The 27,561-nt window shown below is 36.6% G+C and overlaps 2 protein-coding genes across 4 annotated transcripts in view; one reads left to right on the top strand and one right to left on the bottom strand.

Annotated features, from left to right (window-relative positions):
* LOC137265352 (lysine-specific demethylase 3B-like) overlaps positions 1-14,644 on the bottom strand; it is a 102,254-nt gene extending 87,610 nt beyond the window's left edge. For both annotated transcript variants that reach the window (XM_067800737.1, XM_067800738.1), the window contains exon 1: positions 14,374-14,644. In XM_067800737.1, the coding sequence (XP_067656838.1) occupies positions 14,374-14,535 (162 nt within the window). In that variant the 5' untranslated portion in view covers positions 14,536-14,644. The remainder of the gene's footprint in view (positions 1-14,373) is intronic.
* A 549-nt stretch (positions 14,645-15,193) lies between these two features.
* The window catches only part of LOC137265353 (receptor expression-enhancing protein 1-like), a 74,329-nt gene continuing 61,961 nt past the window's right edge, over positions 15,194-27,561 (top strand). The window contains exon 1 of one of the 2 annotated variants that reach the window (XM_067800741.1): positions 15,194-15,419. In XM_067800741.1, the coding sequence (XP_067656842.1) occupies positions 15,388-15,419 (32 nt within the window). In that variant the 5' untranslated portion in view covers positions 15,194-15,387. The remainder of the gene's footprint in view (positions 15,420-27,561) is intronic. The other variant, XM_067800742.1, reaches the window with a different exon arrangement.

Below are 27,561 nucleotides of genomic sequence, written 5' to 3'. Positions count from 1 at the left end.
ACTGAAAATCTAACTACGCGAATCTGTCTGTAAAGACATGCACATGAAAGATCATATTTATATATATCATAAACTTTCTGCAGCTCACTTCACAACACAAAAGCCTCGCTTCCCATTCATTCATACAGCCTACTGTAGATCTGATAACTATGTATAGCAATGATTAGGACAGTCAAGCTAGAGCATGTTTCTCCTTGGCTGTGACAAACACAACAAACTTTATGTCTCAGCAGTTTATCAAGATTCATGGCCCAAATGCAAAAGTTTAAATTATCTTTGAAGACAGATGTCTTGCTTACAGGTAATTGTCCAACTTAATGCTGAACTGTAATCGAAAGCAAATGTAATCATTTGACCAGTCATGTGATCCACTAGCGACAGACGTCGCTAGCATCAGTCTCGCTCTGTGTATTCCCGACAAGGAGACGAAATGTCGAAGACCAAAAAGCACAGTTTCGTTAGATGAAATTGCTGACTAACTAAATACAGTTCTTCTCTGGCAAAAGGACCTAGAGCAGCGTTTTGAGAAACAACCTCAAATGTTTTCCAGTCAACCGTCGTTAACCATCGGTTCCACTGAAATCCAAAGCAAGATGTATTTACATGCAATTTACATGTCAGTTTTGCTCATTCAGCCTTCGAAAGATTATGGTCAGTATTCTCCATGTTATTAAACAATGTAAGGTTTAGTCCCTATTGTCAATTTTCTGCATTATGATCGTATCTGTAATACCCCACTGAAACAGGAGAAAGGCCTGAAATCCAAAGCAAGATGTATTTACATACAATATTATGTCACAAAACAGGACAGGTCTGTTAAACACTGGTGCACTCATTTTTGGCGTAGGTGACACACAATCAAACACTACCTGAGCCTGAGTGACCGATTTCTTAAGGAACATCTAAAGCTGCCATATAGCTGGAATATTGCTGAATGTGATGTGAAACTACACTCACTCTAAAGACAGAACATGCTGACATCAACTGTTACTCCCTTTTCTATTTCAGACAGGCAAACATTTGTGGAGGCCACTAGTAGGGTTAAAAACGTATACCACAATACTTTGCCTTCAGTCTGGAATAGCATAATGCAATCCAAACATTCAGTATTTTCAGTATGCAGTATTTTCATTTCCTATCTGGTCATACCATGTCAGTTTTGCTCATTCAAAAATAAGAAGATCCTGGTTAGTATTCTCCATGTTATTAAACAATGTAAGGTTTGGTCCTTGTTGTCAATTTTCTGCATTATGATCATATCTCATATACCCCACCGAAACAGACGAAACCACAGGCCTTGTACTGACATAATGTATGTATCATACTGTTAAGAGCCACTGTTTCAACCCTAGCCTTTAGATAACCTTCATATTACTTATTCACTTGTGTGTAAGAGCCATATTAAAGAAAAACACTGACAAGCTTTATGACCTGTAGTTATATACAACACTAGACAGTAAATAAATGGGAAATGTGTAACACCACATTACATTAACACCTGAAGCCATGTTGGTGATCTGCAGATGTTAAAAATATGTGTCACTGGAATGCCAAATTTCAGCACTTCATTCCTAAAATGTACATGAATCTATTACTCAAAATGAAGTCAAATGTTCCACATGATTTTACTCGATGTTACAAAGCATGGCACAGGTGTTCCTGAATTTCTTTTCAAGAGCATAGAAAAAAAACAAAAAAACACAATAAGGCCACCATGTGTCAATGCATTTGACACTTGAGTCACAATATGTAATACATTATGACATTTAACATGCATCACTTCTGTGTGAAATTCCATTCCCCAACCATTTTACAGGCATGACTGGTTTGATAAAGGCTTGCACTAATAGCATCTTTATGACTTTGCGATCAGATATATAGCATAATGTTCAATGAAAGGTGGCAAAGTAACACTCAATCAACAAGTGATGCCTGACTTTTGCTGATTTAACAAATATTCATTTTGCAAATAGATAAAGAATGAAAACATTAATCAACAAATATGATGGCAAATTGTTTTGGAATTTTTTAAATTGTTTTGTGATATTAGTGAATCATTGATCTCCTGTAAACAAAGTATTTGATGACTTCTCTAATGCGACATTGAAGACTCTGGAAGCAGAATGATGCAAATAATGAAGGCCAAAACTTACAAGCCTTTCACAATATTAGTCGGACTCTATTATGAAGCAATTTGTCCAACAGCTGCATACCTATGTCTGATGGCCATTTGCTGGGAAGTGAAAAGGTCAGGCCAAGTTCAGCAGCCATCAGGTGTTTGGAACGAAAAGCAGGTCTAAATAAGAACATGGGTTAGCGTAGCTATAGGCTCTAGACTTACACATCATGTTTATTATCACCACCTACCTTTTAGCAAAAAGATTCTTTCAGTTTCATATGGGTAAGAATCACAGCATGTAAGAACATCAGTACAACAGAAAAAAAAGATGAAACTAGTAGAATGACAGCATTTTGTAGGATACAAACAGACTTGTTAATGAATGAAAATGAGAATGTGATTTACCATGAAGTTTCAGCTTGCACATTATAAATTTGTATGTTATATTTCAAACTGCACACATAATGCTGCCTTGTTGACAAAACATAAAAACATTAAGCTGTTGTACTAAGAACTCCCTAGAAAACTGATGCATCATACCAGCAGCTGTTTATCATGATTATACACACTGTCTGTTGCTCAAGGCAAAAATGCAATGTGACAAACATTTCAATTGTTTTAGTAAACGAGTCTCAGTGCTCTGATCGATATCATCAAGTGGAACAAATCCTATGAATAATAAACTAGTTAAATCTAGGAGCTAAGAAATATGTAGCCTTAGCCATCAACAAAGAAAGGTTCTTGAAATGTTTGCTCCAGACAAAAGCATCAGATCTAAAATTGGAACTGATTCAGGCTTCTCGGCTGTATATCAAAGACCATACATCATTTCTCCAATAAGCTCTGAAGCCTGATTTGTTGTGTAGTGTTTGGGTAAAGTAGGTCATTCTTTTAGGAGGCTGTGAAGTTCTCACTTGAAGTATGACTCCCACAAGGAAATGATCATTGGCATTACAAGTACACATCCTAACAGGTCCAAAGATCTCAAATTACTCTTTCATAATTCGGTCAGTACTGGAATATTGATGAATGCGCCACATGTAAACTGTATATTCTTATATTTCTATCAGATGAACAGAAAAGAAAAGCAATGACACCATGAAATCACTGTTGTTTAAGAGCTTACAAATAGAACATATCTAAAGAAGTTGCCATGCGAATGACGGTATTAAAAAAATATATAGATTTAGCGACTTGGACTACATACAGTTTTTGACAACATTCCAGCACCAGCATGATCGGTCAGCTAGAATTGGCTACAGAGAATTAAACTTAGGTCTGTAGTATGATGAGCAAATACTTGAACCACTAGGCTACTCCATGCACAAAAGTGCACAATATAGTGACTGACAGCATGAGCATTGATCCTCACAATAGGGACCTGATGACATGTGTCAACCAAGTCAGTAAGCCTGGCCATCCTATCATGTAAGTCACCTTTAACGACAAGTACAGGTTACTGAATCTATGAAGGTCAATGTCCTAACCCAGATCTTCACAGGTGGCAAGTGCAAGAATTACACAAGTTAACATTCAAATGGGACATAACCAAGAAAGTTGACAAACCTAAACAGTATACCACTAAATTTTTTTGTTTTGATATTCCTACAAAATAACTGAAACTTCAATCAAACAGTCCTCACTCTGACATATGGTTACGACAATACAGATGCACAGCGTAACATCAAATGATAATCTGTAATTACTGTCATAAGTCATAATATCCATGTTCAAACAGGGCCCTCCAACCCAACCTTTCATGCATGTCATAACATGCATCTCCTACATGAAACGCAATAGTTTCACTTATCTTCTCAAACTTTTGATGCTTTATGTTTTCTTAGTAATTTATTTTCATTCACATTAATTATCACGTGAGAGGATGTTTATGACAGAAAGTATGAAGCAATTTGAAGTCATAGCTATCAATAATAAACATCTGACACCTCTGAAATACATACTTGCCCAGTAGCATGGGCATGTAATTACTTCTCTGTTGAACAGCATATGCTGCCACTTATCAATACAAGCCAACAATTTGATTTTTCGTGTCCTGGATCAAATCTCATCTAGGTCATACAACCATTTGATATTAGATCAAACTGACAACATCAGTATTCTACAATTTATCACACCATAGATTCCAATCACCATCTTGAATTTCTTCATGGTTGCATCAGGACCCTAATTTTTAAGTTTTAGGGGTCTAATGTGCGATTGCCAAATGACAATACCTCATAAAAACCCTTTAATTTCCACAGAGTCCATGTTTATAGCTGTGCATTGTTTCAATCTGCTGATTGGTTCCATGGATTCCAGTACAGACAGTAATTTCAAACATTAATTCCTAGGAATTTGGAAATGGAGTATGTTTCTGCAAACATATACATGTTATATACATTTTGATATTATTCATCATTATTTGTGATAACCAAACAATAACTTTCATTTCAAGAAGAACTATTCAGGAACATCTACCTGGTCACTTAGTGACAACATGCAGAAATAGTACCAAAATATTTCAAATTACGCTTGCCTTAACGCTAACAACAAAGCATAAATGAGAATTCTAAAATGGTTAATAATTTCAGTCATTTTCTGGTACATTTATCTCAATCACAAGAAAATTTAGGACATTTTGTACAATACTCTGTTAAAGTTCCAAAACGTGAATGAAATTTGAATACATGTTTGACTAAAGAAAGGTATCTGATTAAAGACGTCCCTTGCAACCTTCAGAAGTATGAATCCTGATGACTTCAGTTGTTCTAATGATCAGGACAGATTGAATTATATGATTACAGTTTGACTTAACCCACAAGATTTACCAGCAAGATTTGGGATAAAATATAACAAGACTGCATAAAATGCTTGAACTCTGCCAAGAAACAAAAGAACTAGTACATAAGTGCCAAACTACTTTCTTTTATGATGTATTGTAACAATGTTTGACGGATCTGCATGTCAGGAACACAAAGAACATTCTACATTACATTGACAACAAAGCATTGATGTCTATGATTATCTTTGAACGGAGCACTGCATAATAATTTGCAAACAGTAATAACAATAATTGTTGACAGGAACTTTAGATAACTCAAACTCATGATAAGGACTTCTTGCAAAAGAAGTTTGGTATTGTCTGTTAAAACAGAAACTTAACTTCTGGTGTATGAAGAAAGAGAGAGGCAAATGAAATGAAACAAAATAAGAAACAAAACAAGAAATGGGTCTACAACTTTGTTTTGTGAGTGAGTTTAGTTTGACACTGCTTTTAGCAAAATATTACAGCAATATCACAGCATGGACACCAGAAATGGTTCGACACCTTGAAACCATGTGGCACAACCTGGGTCTTTGGGATTATGAGCTAACACTTTAACCACTAGGCTACCGACCAGTTATGTTTTGTGATACAATCCTATTGTTTTATAATACAAACTACCAAAAGATATCAACTGTTCTGTTGTTCTCTACCAACCTGTCTTGTAAGAACAATAATTCTGAATCAGAAACTGTTGTGAAAACAAACTGTGACAATGATGGACCAGATGTTACAGGTGACCCACATTTCAAAACAATTAACTTTAAAGGGTCTTGTTAACTCTAAAGGGTCAATGACCAGGATGCCAATGAGCAATGAGGTACTGGGTATGGAAAATACACACGCATTCTTGAGACTTTGCTTTACAAATATCATTTATTGTATAGCCTTTTCATTGGCCTGGGATTTGGGCAACAAACTAACTCCATTAAAGCAATGGAGTTTTATATCAAACCCTATTTTGTGGCAGTATAAAGTATGTAGAACATACCACCAAATTCAGCTCAACATGTCTTTCTCTTCTAGCAGTGAATATGATACAAATTATGCATATGGATCTATTTTGAAATAAAACAAATTCATGGATAGGTTTAAGGACATTACTTTCCATGTACACTTGGTTAGAGAGAGCCGCATATTACAGATACACAACTGGTTTCTAGAATTTTTTTTTCAAATAAAGCATTTTTAACAAAAAAAAAAAAGACTGAAAATACCACTATCTGGTAGTGAAGAATTACGTCTGGTTTTATGCAATTAAAGAACTCTACATCCAGCTTTCTGCTAAGAGGAATAAGCAAGTTATAATAATGAAGTTACAATGTATGTCAAATATTTTACAGTGTTCACAATCAAACCAGAATCAATGCACCCCTTACAACCAATGTTTATGTTATCATAAGTAACGGGTGCTACAAATCAGAATTTAACAAGTCTGGGACATCAGGCTAGTCAAGGACTGCTCTACGACAGCTTGGAACAAGTCAATTCCTACGTTTACAAAACACTGTGAATATGTCTTTCAGTGTCTTAGTATACGAATATTGAATTGTGCCTTATGAAAACCAATCACAATAAGAAATCAACAAAACTTTTACAACCACCCCCCCCCCCCCAACCACCACCCCATCCCAACATTATAGTAGATCAGACTATTCTACACCATGCTATCTTTTTCATGTATACGAAACACCAGCTGAAATGGGATTAATGTCAACAAGTTAACTACTTCAATGTGATTACAGAACAGGTGGCTTGGGCTCAAGGAGTCCAAAATTCAAATGAATTCATTGCACTAGAAATGTCACCACACAATATTGATCTGAAATATATATTCATATGTGCCTCAATCTGCAGGAAGGAAATTGCTTTTTTCTGCATGACAAGCTGGTATTCACACTGTTATAATTATACTCTATACATGCCCATGGTGAAAAAGCCAACACATTCAGGGGCAAACAGTTCAAAAGTCTTCCACACCAACATGCACAAATGTGCAAGTGAGAAGAAGTTGATATATCAAGAAACTAATTGTGATAAACTTGAAATGTGTATGACTGAAATCACGATCTTGCAGATGACTCTGTACATGTTACAGTCAGATTGTGAAATCAGGTAAAATACTTCAGTCACTTCATGAAATTTCACTTGGCAACTTATTGTAATAATGTGGATCATAATTTCAACATCACTAATTGTCACTAACAGTTAAAACTATTGTGGCTGCGTCTAATGCACTTTAACTTGGTTTTGAAGCAGTTACACCTGTTTGGCATTTGCTGAGTCCACACGTAACAAACCCCTGTCCACCACATATAGATGAAATGAAATGACTGATGTATATTGATAGTTGTTACACAAAATGACATAACTTTTTAGTCATTTCATGAAATGACTGACGTCACAATCTGACTGTAACATATACATACTAATGTAAAAATGTTTATCTTCACCTCCTTGTATATACATTAGGGATGCACAATGGTACTCACTGACAAGAAACATGTATGTAATTAAAAAAAGTTATATCATGTTTCAGTAAATCACAGCAAATCATAAATTACAGGACTCTCACATTTCATGCATGGATCTTTAAAATAAAATAACTAACTACAGGTTCTCTAGGACACTTTGCTTGGTCAATGATGGTTAAACTCCCAATCCTCCTACCAGCACAACAAACTACAGGTTACCTGAAATGGACACTTTTAGAATAAAACTTCAGGGTAAAATACAGTTTGGTACCCTAAAGCTTTTAGGATAGAACTTCAGGGTGAAATACAGTTCGGGACCCTAAAGCATGCTAACTGAAATAGATGATCCTTTCAGGCTGAAATACTGTAATACTGTTCACTTTCATGTCCATCAAATTCTAGCTGACATGAAGGATCTTTGTGGTGCCCCACTTTCATGTACAATATTGGTGTATTCTGCTATTCAGCACAAACTGTCAGCTCGCTGAAATAACAAATCCTTGTCGTGAACCACTCCATGATGCAATACTGTTTGTTCCCTCTTTCAAATACAAAATACAACAGACTAACTGAATTGAACAAAGCATGTGATGTCCCAATTGTGCATGTAATGTTGATATTTTGCCCTGCTTAGCACACAACACATAATTACTTCATATGACCTGCATGTTCCCTGTAAGAATCTCTGAACTGGGTCACTGAAGAAGACTTGTAGATCAAGGTTACACTCTGAATATAACTGTATTCCTTATACACATAGTATAATAATGGCTAAATAAAATGAAGGATACTGTGATATAACTTGAGAGCGAAATGTTTTGAAAAGTGTTTTTTAAATTGTTTTTTTCTATACTTTTCCCACAGCAAAATACTACAAGAAGGTGTAAATGAGAGATACTTGTGATATTGAATCTCAGGGTGCAATATTGCTTATAACGCTATCCAACTGAATTTAAGAATACCTGTAGAGTAACACTTTAGCGTGATTTTTTTTCTATATTTCCTCAATCCAGCACAAGAACAACATACCAAATGAAATGGAGAACACTTGTGGTACATAACATCAGGTTACAGAATTGTTCATTCCTATCCCTCACAAGATATATGCTATGCAATGAAAAATCCTTGTGGTGTTCTACTTTCATGAGCAATATTGCTTTACTTGAAACCATGTATATTCTGAACACACTCATGGGTTACTGACAGGGTTTCTGTCAAAATATGTACAACTGTCAATTGTTAAAATCCATTACAAGATACTACTGAAATGGACTGTGCTTGTGGGTGCAATCGAGTCTGCCAAATAGATGATGAAGCAAATATATCCACAGGGATTCACTTTGCCCTGCACCATGTGAAAATTATGCAGTATTTTATCAAATATTATAATTAGCTTTTAAATTCAAATATATTTTTGCTAGGGATTGTATTATACGCAGGGTTTATGATTACTGTATGCATTTGTCCCGTATGGAGAGCCAGAAACAGCAATCAGCTGTGCACACGTTTCTCGGCGATCTTGTTAAAACACACCCAACAATACAACGGCATGAATTCTGACTGAGGTGATCAGGAAAATACAACATCAAAAAGTATTATTTTACTAAAAAGAAATATGAAATAGCACTGTGTAATGTTACTTAGAGGTTTTGCTCTATGAATGTAAAATATGTAACATCAACACTTCGGTTATATGAACCTTTGTGAAGATGGTAAGCGGGAGTTGTATGCACATGGAATGAGGTGGAATAAACATGCCATTTGACACAGGTTTTGTAAACCAATGTTAATTTAAACTAGATCCAAAACTATGGATGACGATACGATAATCATGATTGTTGAGAATAATGTGAAACTGACTTTATCGTGAATTGAGAGAAAAACGTACCCTAATGAACATGGTAAGCGGTAGTTGTACATGCATGGAATGAGGTGAAATAACACATGACAGTTTGTTGTGATCACCAGCTGCAGTAAATATGACATTCAGCAACACAAAATATGTAAATACATATCAATTTTCTGTCAACTTACACTTAGCAAACTTACTTACACAGCAAACTATACTGACGCACTTTGATCAAATTTGACTCTGTGTTTCTAGTTGTAATGAGTCATTTTGACTCATGGTCATGAACAGCAAAATGAAAATCTGTATGCAAAATAACATATGCAAGAATAAAATATATATCAAACAGATTTCCAGTTTCTAAAAATGAAGTCCCTGGGCTCCTTTTTACTGGATTTTAGGATTATGCCTTAAGAACTGTTTTTTTCAGTAAAATATGTTCATTTCAGAGACTAGATGATAGTCAAGACACAATACTATATACTACCATGATATTAAACACAAGAAACAAAATCTAACCAAAATGAAACACTTTCTTTGGTGAACCACTTGAGAACACAATATTTCTATATCCCCTACCAAGCACAAGATGCTACCTGTTAAGAGAATGATGGATGCTTGTGACATACTACTTGGGGATGTAATTCTGTTTATTTCCCTATCTAACACAAAACATGTGCTAACTGAAATGAAGGATATTTGTAATATTCAACTTCTAGGGGAAATACTCTTTATTACCACAGTCCACTATTTGAAATGGAAATACTCTTGGAGTACCACTTTGGGGTGTTATGTTATCATATTCCCATTTGCAGACGATACATGCTAAGGATTCTTACGATGTGCAACTGCAAGGAGTCATCTACAATAAGTTACTGCGGAGGCAGCATAAAATACTGAGAAGATATTGTGGATGCAGTCAAACAAACTTTGGAAGAGTGAGTTGAGCGTCATGCTGCTTCTAGCAATATCTCGACAGGGAAACCAGAAATGGGCTTCACACATTGTACCAATGAGGGGACTTAAACCCAGGTCTTCAGCATGACGAATGAATGCTTTAACCACTATGCTACTCCATCACTCCTAACACCAACCTTTAAAAATGTAATGCAACCTGATGAAGATACTAATAAAAGCCACTTGCAAACATCATAAATATCACTTTATACAAGAAACTGGACACATATTGTTTACAAAGAAGCAAATGAACATTGCCAATCTCTTCATATTGGTGGACAAAAATATTGATCAAAACAACTTCACATCCACATTTCAAACACAATCAAAACAACAAATTCACAGAAAATGAACACAAAAGACAACTGGATTAACCAAATTCCTTGAGTACTGTAAAAACATGTTGTGGTAAGGTATCAAAATGCTATAGGTTTCCACGACTTCAGTTTTGGTTTTTGACTTTAGTTGTAGAATGGATAAAAGATGCTCAGAGGGAACAGAAAGACAAGTTTCATTCTAGGTCAAGTATAAATAGAAATAGACAGTAATTCATACATGAAAACAAAATAGTTAAGTATAAGCAATGAATCAGCAGCCATTAACAGCCTAATCCAATAATTCCTACTCAATGTTCAATTTTCAGAGAGGTCCTCAGCCCTGTTCCTCAAAGTGATTGTAGTGGGGGTCGTAACTCCCATACTTCAACATGGACTTACGATAATCACAGCACTACGATAACTTTGTGAAACATGGCTGTGGGTTCCTTAGGGTCTTCTCCAGTGGCATTTAAATCCAAAAGCCCCTAAATCTTTTTCTATTGACAAGACCCCTTGAAATAAAGGCCTAATTGCATTTACTGATACTGAGACAGCAAACCAATCTACATGTAGAACCCTGCTTTAGTCAATCCCTTCAATAAACACGTTACATAATTTGTTACCTTGTTTGATTGGGTTAAAGTCAGCGAACTGTGACAACTACACAGACAGCATCCTTCCCACCTAACCATAAACTAATCATAGCTTTAGGGGTTGGGTCACATTATAACATTGCGTAAGAAACATGCATGTATCACCAAGTGTAGCCCAGTTACAGTAATTAGCCTCCGTATTGGAGGGTCAATGGGACTGAGGGCAAGAACCATCCACTTGAACACTGATAAAATCTATGCATCAACACATAGCCATCAAGTTTCACAAATATACATCATAAATCAAAACCAGGAGATATGCAGCATTTAAATGTCAGATAGATTGAGAAAAATGTTGTGATATTGTCTGAGAGTGGATTTTCCTTAATGTTCATTTTTAGTAACCTGGAGAAATAGGGAATTTCTTTATTCAAATCCTGCATGTTTACAGCCATTTGTTGCAGACTTGGGGTCAAATTCCCTGTCTGAGCAGACAGATAAATCTAGAACATGACTTACTTTCAGACAGAACATCCACAAGTGAGCGAATGAATTTAGTTTTACGCTGCACTCTGCAATATTCCTGTTATATTGTCGTGGCGTGTAAATAATTGAGCCAGCATCAGACAATCCACAGATCAACAACATGAGCATCTATCTGCACAACTGGAAACCAACGAAAAATGTCAACCAAATCAGATCCCCTTGTCTGACCACCCCAATCATCTCTTACGATAAGCATAGACTCCTTTCATGGCAAGCATGGGTTGCGAATGTCTATTCTACCTCAGACCTTCAAAGGTCTGCAGAGTTCAAACAACAGATAGTTACAAAATGGGTGAGTTTGGTTTATTTGGTCTGTCCAGATCTACTGTGAAATTATGACACCTACCGGTATTCATCATTTAGCCATCAATCTTAGAGCTCAGATTCCCCCAAAATAGGTCATTTCAATAATTATGACTGCTCTTAAGCATTCACGAATGACATACCAATCCTTCAGGTCATAAGTGTATGAGGACAACAAACATGTAACCACATTTTCATGCCTAGAAAGCAATTGCCAACACAAACCAGTGGTTGAAAGCACAAAACAATTTGTTTCTTTGCTGTACAGTCACGATATGATGTACCAGTGGTCTGTCCTTTAATATGAGCCACATGTACCGGAACACATAGCATTCCAATAAATGACTTACAGAGTGAGTTTGGTTTTACGCCGCTTTAGGCAATACTCCAACAACACAACTGTGGACACAAGAAATAAGTTTCAAACATAGTGCCCACAAGGGGAATCAAAGCCGATTTAACCATAAGGCTACCCTACCACCCAAGGTATGACCTTAGTCATGTCTTACGGGCACATGTTACTGAATGTGTGGATCTTATTGGGTCATAAAACTGTTTGAGTCATATTTAAATTCCATAATTGCCGAGACAAAGTCATTAAAAACAGATACTCTAGATACCTAAATGAACTAAATAAATGTCTCAACTGATGGTAAAAACTGCATGCTTGACTTTCATAGGTTCTACCATCACACAAATTTGAGATTGCAATGGGTGTACAGGAGGAAGATGCAGATGTATCTGCTCATAGTGAACAATGATGATGTATTGTTTCCCACATGTAGAGGATATGTTAAACATATTCTGGATGTTCCTCTCTTTGATGTAGCTTTATCGTTGAAGAAATAGGAACCACTTCTGGGCTTCAATGTTTTCTTTGTTAGCAAAGGAAAGTTCCAGCATATACTGACAAACATTTTGCACCAAAAAAGCATAACAATGAGACATAAATCTTATCAGTATGCTACAAACTACTACAGTCAATTTCAACAATAGTGACTGTCAGTAGGACTGAAATAAATATACATACATGTAAGCTATAAATAACCTTTGCATATTCTGGGTCTTTGGAATCAGTTTGAGTACATTTTACTGTTAACAACATAGGGACTATCACCACGCAAAACAAAATTTAAGAATTTCATAGTTTTTGACATGTGTCTTGGGTTGCTGACCAATAGATGGGTATTTTGCATTGGATGAATATAACAAAAAGGTTTCAGACAAGTTCATACCATCGACACTGACTCTTTCAAAAGTTGCTAATAACATATTTTAATGATATGATCCAAATCAGAGCATAACTGGCCATTCTGTATTTGCTTGACTGTTGTTGAGTACCCAAACATTACAGTGCTAGAATGAGAAACTACACCACCTCACTGAATATTACGATATACTGAAGAACACTTGTTTACGAAAAACACATCAATAAGAAATTTGACATCCGTTGTTTCATATCTTATGATCATGATTTTAATCATTAACTGGCTCCTTAACAAAAAAGTAGTGTTTTTATTATAACACTGCTAAAAACATGATCCCTTTGATGAAATTCAACATGGATGCTTCATTCCTGTACACTTACTTGTTTAAAGCATCCAAAATAATGAAATGTCCTGATCACAAAGTTAGTTACAAAGCTAAACACAATACAAAAAGTTTGATACACCACTGTACTCAACCATGAATACTGCAAGTCATTCATAAAGTGACACATGGCGGATTGCATTTCACTTCTGTTATTTTTCTGATTAGTACATTATAGAATCTGAATACATGAGAGAGAGCATTCTAAGGAGTATCTGGTCACATTTAATATCTAGGCTAATGTTCTCTCTTTCCCTAGCTTATCCTACTTAGTAAAAACAATAAAGAAAATGAAATGAAAGAACACATACACTCCTTCCTGAAAATGTAACGTATATCAACAAAACAATTAAATAGAATCACTAAATATTACAGAAAGAACTTTGAGTTTCAACGTGGCATTCATGAAAGACTTGAAATGACACTAACACATTCCAATGTACTCCGATACACATGTGGTTGTTGTTTACAAATTAACTAAGCATAAATGAACTTAATTAACAATACGAGTGAACGAAAGCACACCTACAACCCTCATAATCAATTTGACAAACGTGATTTATAAAGGACTAAAATGGAAAGGGAGGGATATCCCTTGAATAATCTAAGTTGGCCCGATACCAAGCTTCAGAATCGGCATGTTTTGCAGGCTACTGCCCATAACAGTACTGAACATAACGGCTCACACGGAACGTGTTTTTGCACATAGCGACATACTTTCAACACATAACGATGCCCTAATGCATCGTGTTTATGTCAGAAGAATGAATTCTAATTTCAAGTGACATTCGTGGAACTTACCGTCAATTCCGTGCTTGTAGTGTCTCTGCACGTCGGTGAAACAGCTCGTATAACTCCTGACCGCCATTCCCAGTCACCTATTTTGCTAACTTTTAGCTTTGTGAGGCTTCTGACTGACAAAAACCGTTTCCCAACTAGTTCTTCCCTGCATTTAAGCGCCATATCTTCCTTCAAGTATCCATTTTTATCGTTTTGAAACCGAAATTTGGCTAGAAACCTCGGACAAATTTCCGTGGAATGTCTGCACTCTGATTACGCTGAGGAGGAATACATAACATTAATTTGACATCTGGTGGGTCAAAAGGTCAAATCTAGATCTTCTTCCGCAAGCAAACATAGTCCCTATAGTTTTCCTCCCTAACTTAATTCACGTATGGCGCATGGGTGTGTATTTGATCAAATTAGTTAAACAACCTCGTCTGACAACTTCCTTTAGTAATTTGTCTTCAGTTGCTTCAATACAGTTGATAAATAATTTCCAAAGCTTTCAGGTGGAGAAAGAGTCACGTGCGCTCATGAGCATTTACAGCAGAATGTTTAGGTCCTAATGTATTCTGTTTTGTTAAGTGAAAGATGTTCAGCCTGTATTGGACTCGCATACCAGGTGTTTCTATTGTATTGTTTTTAATGAAAAAGTGTAAATTTAATAAACTATTCGTTTGATTAGAGCGGGAATATTATTTTTAGACCCGACAGTCGTGCATGTAAGAATTGTAATTAAATATTGAAAGCTGTCTTTATTGTAAAGATACATATTTGTAAAGACACCATATTAAAAAGGTTCACTGTCTGGAAGTATCGATATCAATTTCGACAAGCGACATACTGCCTGAACATGTGCGCGCACATGTCTTCTGTGTTTTGATCACGTGACACGCAATATTGGTGACGTCAGCAGTATGGCCGCCATGTTGTAACTTATGAGCTTGGACAGTAAACAAGGGCGAAAAATGCTATTATTGCTCGTCCCTTGGGAGTGTCTGTGGATTTTAAATAGTGTAATTCATTAGAAAAATGGTGTCTGTTATCATATCTCGTCTAGTCATGTAAGTATATGCAGTTTTTGAACTTTACGAGACATTCTAAGATTGGTTGAAGCTCAGTGGTCAACCCGAGGAGCTTCCGGAAATGGATTCATTATTTTGAATATTTGAATGGTAGAAAGCGCCGTGTGTGAACAAATTTACCATCACATAGACTACTATCGATGTGTTTCTTAAATGTACCCTTGAAATAATTCGTACACTGTGTTTCGTATTCGAAGTTGTGTAATCTATTAACATGACTCACGATCATTGATCGTCCAGCTCAGTGCTATGTTAACCTAAACAAAACACATCTTTCTCGCGTGCAAAATTAATAGGAAATGAACAGTTTTCACGAAGGATATCCCCATATGTTTTGAGAACATGTCGTTAATAGGTCATTTTTACAAAATGGTAGGAAGAAAGCCAATGCCACTTGCACTTAGAAACCACCTTGTATTACAAGTTGTAATTTGATCCCTAAGTTGCGCTAAGCTAATCTAGGTTTTGGTCATAAATGATGTAACAGTTTCTTGCCAAATAAGAATAGATTATCCTTTAATTCCTTTTACTTCTGATTGCTGTTAGGGAAGTAAACCATTTGCTGAAGCAAAGGCTCAATAGTTTCAATTCAGTTGCTATCATGATCTTATCACATGGAAACAAGCCAAAGCATTTACAATTGTTACATTATTGAATGCGATTATTTGAAAATCAGTGATCAGGGGTCTGTTCCATTTCATACATCATTACATCTTGTTATGTTACAACCACTTCTGAAAAAGAACCATGGTAATGTTCCATGAGAAGGCGAATGCATGACTATTGTCACTTCGTGTCATGTTCATGTCAAGTTGGGACAATTGTGCTTAGTGATCTTCACAGAAATCTTTAGCACCATGCAAAGTCTCATTGACCTTACCAAAATGGTTTGTCTTAAACAAACATCATGCTTTCTTCTAAGTCAACACCAAGCTTTCACAATGTTGTGTAACGTTTTAGGAGGTGTAATGAAAACCCACCTCACAGTGTCATCTTTCCCAAACATCAAGAATTATTTATTATATTGATCACACTACCAACAGATGGATAGTCTGATCCATACTTTCACTATTTGCACCAAGGCTTTTAAAGTAATATTTGTTGTGATTCAACACTTGTTCACACAATGCCATAGTTCACACAATGTAAGAAATCAACGGGGTTCTTAACCCTTTTAGGTTTACTGTAGTTGTTTATAACCAGTGGACCCAGTCACTTGAACACAAGAGATTTGATAAGGACCACTTGATTTTCATGCTCAGTTCTGAGTACTGAAATGTTGTGGCCTCTGAGAACTCAGTCTTAAACATACAGTTGAAAATCAACCATGTTTAATCATATTTAACATGAAGTTGGTTTGTTGCTTGTCTAGAGTTCTTTATCTTCGAACACACAGACATAGTAATTTTATCTTGAACAGATATATCATAATACTTTTGAGTCAGTATATCAGTACTTAACTTGCCAGTTGATGACAATTGACATCATCACCCCACTCAAATTTCATGTTTCATGGCCAGACTGACAACCCCCTTGGAAATTAATTGACAACCTGTAACAAAACAGAAATATGGTTCTTCTATGCATGAAACAGATTTCAAATCTCTGAGCTTTTCTGTCAGGAACTGATTTGTCTTGAACCAACTGTCTTGTTTTAGTTACATAGTTTAAACTATTGATTTTTGTTATTGTCACAGTATTCTATTAGTTAGTGACCTTTGAAACTATTTACATAGTATCACTAAAGTTCTCGACTGTTCTCTGGGTAAGGGTTTCCTTCTGGCATTAGGTTTTTTGTGTGGAAGGTAAATAGTCAAATGTTCTTTTTCAAAACTTTGATCAGTGAGTCATCAGATTCTGACACTAGTGAGCTTTAGAACATTTTTCACTAGTTGTGGCAGAAGTTAATTAGGCAGTTTCAGTCTGCCTATCTTACTGTGAGAGTTCTGATCAAGTTCCATTTAGTAATAAGGATTAGTGTTCTGATCATGTTGATTATACTTGAATTATGACGACCTCTGTGATGATGTGCAATTTACCTACTTACGCTGAAAATGAAATAAGTGAAAGTGCCTAATGGCATGATCAACTGGTCGCTGTGAACCAGATCCTCCAACACTCCTCTGATGACCTATTCTGACCTTGAAAACCCTCAAGATCAATCAAATTCATCACTCATCTTCAGTAAACAAGGAATAGTAAATTTCAGTTAACAAAATATGTTGAAAGTCGAGGGATCATTTTCATATCTGTAATGCTCTGCAGGAAGATCCCTCAAAGACCATTGTATCACCTCTGTTGGTTCTATATTTAAAGTTGCTTGTGGTTTAATATTGGTCTATCTGTGTCTAGTTTCTGAACCACATTATTTCCCTTCTTTGCCCCTGACCTGCAGCGTGAAAGTCCTGATTGAACCAAGACTACATTTCCCCAGGTTAAGGACCTCCCATCGGTCGTATTCTGACCAATGCAAATCCAGATTACAAGGCAAGGTTTTCAATGTGAAGGCCATTGCCAAGGGGCTGTGATGTTCTATGAATCTTGCTAATTGGAAGTAATCCAAGGTTTCTCAATGTGTATCTGCATTTTGTTATGAGGATGCTACTGTCAAAAAGATCTTCGGGGTAGAAATAAATGATCATTCTCACATCTGGTAGAATGATCTGCTGCATTTACGACCTACCTAATGGAAAACTGTGGTAGTGATCAGATGTCTGCAAAGTATTATTGGTATACTAACCTTTTGTGAGTATTAGATGATTTCATCATCAGCCCAAACCTGTGTTCAAAGTATACATGGGTAGAAAGTGTGAAGACCTTTTCTGGCATTCACCACATGATGATATTCCTGGAATGTTGTAAAAAGTGACGTAAAACAAAACACTAACTGCAAGGGCATATGATTTTTGAGTGTTTGTTACTTGTTAACTCAGCATTTTCCAACTTTTTGACCGCTGTATGTATTATTTAATCTGAGTGTGGGCCTTAAGGTCTATTCATTGATGAACAATAGTGCATGCAGAAATGGTAGGTGTCATGTCATCAACAAAGCCACATATACTTACCATCTCATTCTTTACATAGCCTTATCCAAACAATGCCAAATTGTTTCTAGTCGGTCAGTTCTTACAAATGGCAATGTAATGTTAGGGACTCAGTCTACCACACGTCCCGTTAGGTAATAGATCAATGGAACCTTGATGGCATTCAGACAACATATATGTGCATATATATAAATGTAAAGCAGCAGAGAAGATCTCATTTGTGAGCTTCCAAGCAACAAGTAGTCCAAATGACTCCTCTGTGTGTTCAACAGTTATCTACAATGATATTCAAATATGTGTTCTTGATTTATGCCTCAGTTCTTGTTGATTTGATTTACAAATTTGTGAGATCTTGTTGACTTGATTCACAATTTGTGAGTTCTTGTTGACTTGATTCACAAATTTGTGAGTTCTTGTTGACATTCCAAATTGTGAGTCATTTATTTGATCAGAAAACCTTTATGTGTAGATACTTTGCATCATAAGTGAAAAGACAGATAGGGAAATTATGCAGTAGGACTCTCGTGGTAATATTTTAGACTTCATGCAATATGGCAATTCATCTCATTGTGATGGTGATGAGGCCATGTTTTGAAAAGGCTAAAGGAAGCCTAATTTTAGCTGAGTCATAGTTGTTATGACAAATGGGTTCAGGGTATGTAACCAGATGGGATTGACCTACAATGCTCAGGGTAATCATGGGCTGGAACCATTGGCAGAAGATTTTCTTCAGGAATAAATGAAGGACTAGAAGTGATAAATCCAACAAATTTGCTATGTATCAACAAGAAATTAATTTTTCATGACAACCTGTCTCACTACCATGCTCCCAGCTGTACATCATCATGCTGCCTGAAACACCTTTACGTACAGAGTAGCCAGAGTGACTATATGGCTTGACTTGCAGAAATCGTTAAAATAATATCAGTCATGACAGCAGCCAGTAATGCCTGAAGGTTATAACAAATTAATGATTGAAGAAATTCTGGACCTGTTGTTGATCAGTGTGTGTCACTCATTCAAGTCTATTGTTCATATACACATCCAACTGGAAGCCATTTTTGTAACAGTATGAAATATAAAAATCTTCAATAGACATTTGGAAATTACAAATGAAGGTTTTGATTTTATTATAGCCTAACACACAGCCACAAGCATGATGCTTATCCAGTATTGTGGATCAACAACTCAGTGCTTTGTGATAAAACATGCTCTGGAAAATGTAAATACTGTGATTGTAAACATTTTTGACTGGCAGTGTGGAGAATTGTTATATGTTACATGCTGCTCGTCGGCCTGTCTCAGACAAAAATATGTGCAATTCCCAAAGAGGAAATATGTCATTGGGCTTGTTTTGAAGTTGTGTCAGAGATGAATCTGGTGAATCTGGTGAGTGTGAAGGTCATCCAACAGAACTCCCTAGTGTCTGCTGTGACTCATTGAAAACATTTCCTGTCTCAAAATTCTGTCTTTTGAAAAGATTTTGTAATTTATTTTAGTGTTACTTATGTTGTTTTTTGCATAAAATTCTCCTTTACCATCCTCTGAAAATAGATCTTGATTAGGAAATGATGACTCCGAAGAATTTAATGCACCTTTCATTGTTTCATTTGGTCAAAATCTTGTCTGCTTTGCAAGGCAGAAGACAGGGTGTATTCGGGATGCCAGAAGTAAAGCGCTTTCATTATTTATTTCATTAGTGGATCAAATGGCTCATTGGCATGGCAGCATGGCAGGGTTATTAATCAATTGAGTATGGAGTTGGTAGCCATCATGAAAAGTGGCATGTGACTAGAAAGTCACCCAGTAGAAATAATGGATTCTTTTACAGTTGGCCTGGCCAAGAGACTTCCCCATTTAGAACTGACCCTTGCAGACCTGCATTTTATGATGGCCAGTTATTTCATGAATAACTAAAAGCTCAAGGGGAAAGCTAATACTGATACATGTTAAAGTCTTGTAAGGTGTCCCTTCACGCGATGTTGCAGGCCAGGCCTTCAGTGATGGTAGGGTAAATGCTGAGTAATTCCTTCGGATCAGACTTGCTAACTAGCCCTACAAATTGCAGCCTCTATAATGAGTCTGAATAAGAAATAATTGGACTTATTTCTTTGGTCTCTCGTTTTTCTTCCCAAGAGGGGGGATTCTGGGACTGAAAATTAGCTTGTCATGTCCATGTCCGAACTGAAGTCATTTCTTTTGTTAGGAAGAGACCTTGATGTTGAGTCTTTTTGGGTTGGTTATGTCATAAATATTTTGATGAAGAGTTCATGTCATCTTTTCTTTGATAGGTTGATGGCAATGTTATGATATGATAAGTGTATAAACCTTCTGACACTGTGGCATTTGTAGTCTGAAGGTCAAAGTTATTGCATCAGTTGTCTTTCACGGTTTTGGAATTGTTATTCATGTCTCGAGGGAAAAGAGTAATTTGTTTTTCTTTTGGTTTCAACTAGTTGGAGAGAAAATTTATTCTTGAAGTTAGCAGCCTTTTTAATTTTCAGTTGGTATTTCATTCTTGAAGAGTGAAAATGATTCTTCCCTTCACATCTATATTTTAGGCATTTACATACAAGGTTTCATGATGCACTTGAACCTAAGCACAAGCTGATCATTAGAAATATTATCTAGAAATGCTCTGTGTTTGTAGGTAACACCTGCCAAAAGCATGAGGATTAAGGAAAATAATGTTTAATAATTTTTGGTGGGACAAATGAAAAAGCAGTGTAAAAGTAAAACTAAAGTGACTCAATTTAGCAAAACCATATCCATAAATTGTGATGTATTTGTTGGTACATGAATCACCAAAGCCACCATGATAAGCTTTTCAATATTATGTGCTGCTTCTGCGGTGTTAACAGATGGTGTTTCATAGTAACAGGACATTCGGTCCTGTTAGCTTCAGATGTCCGTCTGACCCACTGAGAATTCACAGGACCCACAGAATAAAATTAAACACACATTCTTCAGATTTAACATTTCTCATTATTGGCATTGAAATTATTAACATTATATAATGACAAACATTATAAACATAAATTTATAAACAGTGAACAAGTGTGGCATGCCACATATAACAACTTCAGACAAAGTTATTGTGATATATTCAGTCAGACACTGGGGCCAGCAGGTTGGGGACTTCTGTCTGACCGTTGGCAAATCTGCTGGATCTGTCAGAGGGTCAGACACTATTCGTGAACACTGCTTCTTGGTTTGACATATGCATTGCTGTGGGTTTTCCTCCCAGGTTAAGCTGACCTGCCTTGATGTAACTATGTATTTTAAGTGTTATTGGTCAAACTAACACCTTCAATTTCCAGAAAAGGAGAATGAATGAAGTAACCATCATCTGTTCTTATTTAGTTTCACTGTCTCCTATTATGTCAAATATTTGAATTTAACATAGGAACTTCATGAAAAGTTGAAGGTTATTCAGTTCTTCCATATTACTATAGTTGTCTGTTGTGGCAATAATAGATAAATGTTTAATCCTTTTTAGGTGGGGTGTAACTGTGTTTTGCTTTATCATTATGTCTCATGCATTTTGCCTATGTGTTTGCAGATTATGGTGTTTAGACTTACCAATTTTGGATCAATTTTTTAAGGTTTTCATGCACAGTTCATGTCATACCGCATTAGACTGACATGCAGTTGTTGGCTGAAATACAGTTTGAATCAGTGCAAAACACATCACTGACTGGACTAATTAATAAGTCTTGCATCTGATTGTTTCATTTCATTTTCTTTGACAAATGAAACTTGTGTCTGGGTTTCGAGGATGAGGCTAGCGAGGTGATTGATCTGGAGGTGTGTTTGTTGGTTTAGAGACTGATCAGACAGAATTAAGATGCATGAGTATTGACAAACCTGAAAACCTTGCTGTCTGAAAAAATTGTTCAAGAAAGGTAAAGGGTGAATGTATGGAGCCCGAGTGAAATCCATTGTTAGCTGGCATTCAGTCTGTGCTGTTGGTGTTGCCATAAAAGACCTCATCTGACTGTGCAAAAACAGTTCAGCCCTACAAATTTGGTGTTTATTTTTCAGTCGTAACCTTCACAAGTCCAAGAGTTTATAATATAGTCGTGCTTTAATAGGGTACAGATGTTTACCATGTTTCCATCTTGTGTCGGTTTTGTTCAGTTCCATGTTGCAGCAAGAGCGAAGCATTAATGAATGATTTGTAAGTAGGGCCCTTGCAGTCAACCTATCAGTGATGACTACCATCACTGGTTTTATATATATGTCCTCATGACTGCTCAAGTCTAGCTTCATCATGAGATTACTCTGTATTTCAAAGGCTGCTGTTGATGTATGTCATAACGATTCACTCAGTGAAAGGATCAACATTTCATTTAATATACATTTGGATCCCTGAGGTGACTTTAGTTCACAATTCCACAACTATGTGTTATTTTCAGTTCTTATGTCAAAGTAAGTGTTAGCGTCTAGAATGTTGAGGTTCATTATACACAGTGTATATAATTGTAGTTTGAAAGGAGTTTGAACACCTAGCTTATGTATACTAATATCAAACAAATGTTTATTCACTGCACTGAGAAGAATACAGACTCGTTCATTTGAATGTATTTGAAGTAGTTTACTGGGTCCTTAGACAAACAACTAGTCTTTGAAATGAACTGACTAAACAAAGTTCATAGTGAAAATAAAATAAAATGAAATGAAAAGGGGCCCTCAGACTTTCTAAAGCTGTGGAAATCTAGACTTGCCTCATCTTATAGAATTGCAGGGGCTTTATGGTTATGTTTGTTTCAGGATCTGTATGAGAGACTTCTGGGTCCAGGAATCTTTGAGGTTTGCTTTTTGAAATTCAAGGACCCTGCAAATTTTTAGTTTGTAGCATCTTGAGTTACGACAATGACCTCTCACTTTTGTTACTTAATTTGCAAACTCTCTTTCATTTTGGATGTATAAGCCTGGGATTAATTGGTTATTTGTGTATCAGGGATGCAAAGACTCAAAGCCATTAATTGAAGGGTTACATATTCGATGTACAAAATGAGAGAAAATTAAATATTGAATACAGTACTTTGTCACAAGTATAAAATATTGTTTATGCTCTGCATCATGGTGTATTTTATTGACTAGGCTCTTTTGGTGATGCCCTACAGAAAAGTAGTGTTACCAAGGACCAAATAGAATTCAGTCCTAAACTTAAGTCCTGATTGACCTTTCCAGCTTAAGTCAGTTTTGGGTTGCTTTGTGAGAGGCTGTGTTCTATTGATTGTTTAGTCTGTTGAGTGTCATGTGGTAGAATTGCACAGTAAGCAGGTTATGTCGACCACCAAGACATCTGTTGGTTGCATCTGTGCCAGCTTGAGCATGGTTGTATCAGCATGAACAAGATTAGGGACATTTCCACATTCACGTAATACATGAACACGTTACAATAAGATATTACTGTTGCTCGTACTCATCTATGTGCAATAAAGTGGTGCTCAGTTGCTTTCTATTGTATGTGAAGTTAGGGAACTGTCATTACATTTATGTTTAGGGCTTAATACAAGCATCCTTGATTTGATTCCTAAATTTCAACAGTATGTGAAGATATAGATTTTGCTATTGCTTTCTTTGTAAATACATTTTTGTCACATATCTTTTCAATCATAAACGTATTCAGGGTTTTTATTTATTCATACATATTTAGTCATTTGTATTTCAGTGGTTTGTTTTGTTCCCCAGTGTTTTACCTTTAGGCATTATACCTAGATAAACTGGTAAATACCATTCCAAATTTTGAGTTCCTGTTGAAAATGAAAGATTGTGGAATCCCTTTTCAAATGGTATGAGCTAATCTCAATCACCACAGCACCATGTCCATATAACAATCATTACACTATGACTGTCATAAGTACTTGCTGAAGTGAGGGAGTTACGATCACCTGAGTTCTAAGATCACTTAGAGGAATTGGTCCTGGGACGTAAATTTGACCCATGGTGTATAAAAAGGCTTGTAAGGCTATAAGTGCAAAACTACATTAGCTAATTTGGAGTCCTTTGTCACCTGGTACCAATTTGGTTCGAGACACAATCACTGTAATATTGATGTGCTTGTAGGGTGTAGAGTGGGAGTAGGATGAGTGTATGTTACAGCATTAGCAGATGATTAGCTCACTGCTAGATGAACTCCTGCACCAAATATTGTAACAGAAGACGTGGATGCAGAGATGTTGCAGATCTGGCAACAGTTGGGAAAAGATGTACTTGAACTGCTGCCAACCTGCATGCTGTCTGTCCAGTCCCACTCTACTCTGCTGCACTTTATCTTCCTGACATTTCTTCCTTCCTATAAATGTCCTGTAATGTCGATCACAGCTGAACTATGAGTGAGACTGGAGCTGCTGTGTTAGCCTGACATTTGTCCTCGATGGCAAATAGGCCCTTGGGTTGAATTTTATGAACATGTGAAACACAGGTTCAACAACATTTCAAAATAATTCCCATTTTTAACAAAGATAATGAATTGTTTTGTGATTGTTTCATGTTGGAGTTAGATTTGTGAATGACATAGTGTAGGTGTGTGATGTGTTTGTACATTATTCCAGTTAAATCACAATTGTTAATGTGGGAGGAAAGCATGAAGTGACACACATCAGACGTGGGACGTGGATGAAGTCAGCAAACATATGGGGCAGAATGCTGACTCTGGAACATTGTCCTGGTTAATGTAGGATTCAAACCTGAAGCCAGTGCATCCTAGTAGATGGTGAATGAAACTGTTTAACACACATGAGCTAATACTTCTCAGGTTTAAGGTGGGAAGCTGTTTATGATGTCCACTGTCATGATATTATAGGAATATTGCACAAAAAAGCAGTGTAAAAGTAAAACTAAAGTGACTCAATTTAGCAAAACCATATCCATAAATTGTGATGTAATTGTTGGTACATGAATCACCAAAGCCACCATGATAAGCTTTTCAATATTATGTGCTGCTTCTGCGGTGTTAACAGATGGTGTTTCATAGTAACAGGACATTCGGTCCTGTTAGCTTCAGATGTCCGTCTGACCCACTGAGAATTCACAGGACCCACAGAATAAAATTAAACACACATTCTTCAGATTTAACATTTCTCATTATTGGCATTGAAATTATTAACATTATATAATGACAAACATTATAAACATAAATTTATAAACAGTGAACAAGTGTGGCATGCCACATATAACAACTTCAGACAAAGTTATTGTGATATATTCAGTCAGACACTGGGGCCAGCAGGTTGGGGACTTCTGTCTGACCGTTGGCAAATCTGCTGGATCTGTCAGAGGGTCAGACACTATTCGTGAACACTGCTTCTTGGTTTGACATATGCATTGCTGTGGGTTTTCCTCCCAGGTTAAGCTGACCTGCCTTGATGTAACTATGTATTTTAAGTGTTATTGGTCAAACTAACACCTTCAATTTCCAGAAAAGGAGAATGAATGAAGTAACCATCATCTGTTCTTATTTAGTTTCACTGTCTCCTATTATGTCAAATATTTGAATTTAACATAGGAACTTCATGAAAAGTTGAAGGTTATTCAGTTCTTCCATATTACTATAGTTGTCTGTTGTGGCAATAATAGATAAACTGCGATAGTAATATGAAGCAATGCTGTAGTCCTTAACTTATTTGAATTCTATATGTTAGAGTATTGTTGATTGTGGCTGAATTAACAAACAGTTGATCCATGTGTAATCTCTACATCAACATGTATATTTTCCTGATTGCGATCAGTCTTCACATTTTTAGGTGATTTCCAAGATCCCGACATTCCACTTTGTGGTGACGGCATGTAGTTTCACACAGAGGATATGTGTGGTTTGTGACTGAACAGGAACAGTTGGGATTATAGTGAAAGGTTTTCACTGGTTTTCCTTGTGACAGGATTGTAAGATCTCCTTCCTCATTTCCAGCTATCAACAATGATGACTCCATTGTATGAGCAAACACAAAAACGTCGGGAGATGAAAGCCCATTTTTCAGAGAATATATGAGTCATTGTAAATAACCTGCAATAGACATGCTCTGCCTAAAGATGTATATATGGAACACTTCACTGATTTTTTAACTGCAGCACATCATGTCTAGCTTTGGGAGCGGTGTTCCCCCCTTGGGGAAGTACAGCCCAGTATTTATTTGTTTAAAGTTGTTGAACGCCAGGGTGAGGTGGAACTGTGTTGAGGATTGTGTACCTGTGCAGAGTTTGAAATGTGAGAGTTTATCAAGTTTTGGTGCATCTGTTAAGGCGAGTTGCTGGCTGTTGTTCAAGACAGCTTGTGCTGGATTCTCACTTGCCTTCTTGTTCCCTTGCCAAAAATGCCAGGCTGCCAGCCATGCTATATGATATGGCAGGGAGGGGAAGAATCTGTCCCTGTTGCTCAATGGTTGCCATGGTAAACAGCAAAGCAGTGGGGTGCCCTCGGCTCTTTAGCTCCTACAGGACTGTAGCTCCTCTGCACTGTAGATCATCCTAACCTGTAATTTTAGTGGCACAGCACATATTTTGACCTGCACTTGGTGTATTGACCAACCACAATGGCTGGTTTGCTTCTGAAGACTTTACCAGCCTCTGATTGCTTCTAGATTCTTCTGTCTGTTTTTCCTGAAACCAGGATTAGATCTACAGTGACGTCTGCTTCTTATAGCCTTTGACCTTTTCGAGATACATGTGCTCCATTCCTACATGTTGTGACCCTGAGAGTTCATCCATGTGAAATGCATCTATCATTCTGTGATAAGGAACCAAGTCAACTTACTCAAGATGGAGGGCTGAAAAAAACAATACCCTTGATTCTGAAATTTTTCGGTTAGTGTGCAAGGGAGAGTGTGGTAATGTTGTGGTACAGGTGTTGTGTTTTTGTGGCAGTGGAATGTCCAGTGGCTTCATCTGAGGTCCAGCACATGTTCAAAGGGCAGTGATAGATGGCTTGGACATCTTCTATAGAACACTCAAACATCAGCTGCCTCTGGTGCCTGTCTGCGAGATCTGGAGATGAATTAAGCTACTGACTCTCATTATTTTATATCCAGATGCCATACACAAGCCTCAGGGGATTGAATGCAGCTTCCATC

The sequence above is a fragment of the Haliotis asinina genome, chromosome 15 (genome assembly GCF_037392515.1).
Source record: "Haliotis asinina isolate JCU_RB_2024 chromosome 15, JCU_Hal_asi_v2, whole genome shotgun sequence".
NCBI lineage: Eukaryota > Metazoa > Mollusca > Gastropoda > Lepetellida > Haliotidae > Haliotis > Haliotis asinina.
The sequence above is the reverse complement of the archived record's forward strand: the minus strand, read 5'-3'. Positions and strand labels throughout refer to the sequence as shown.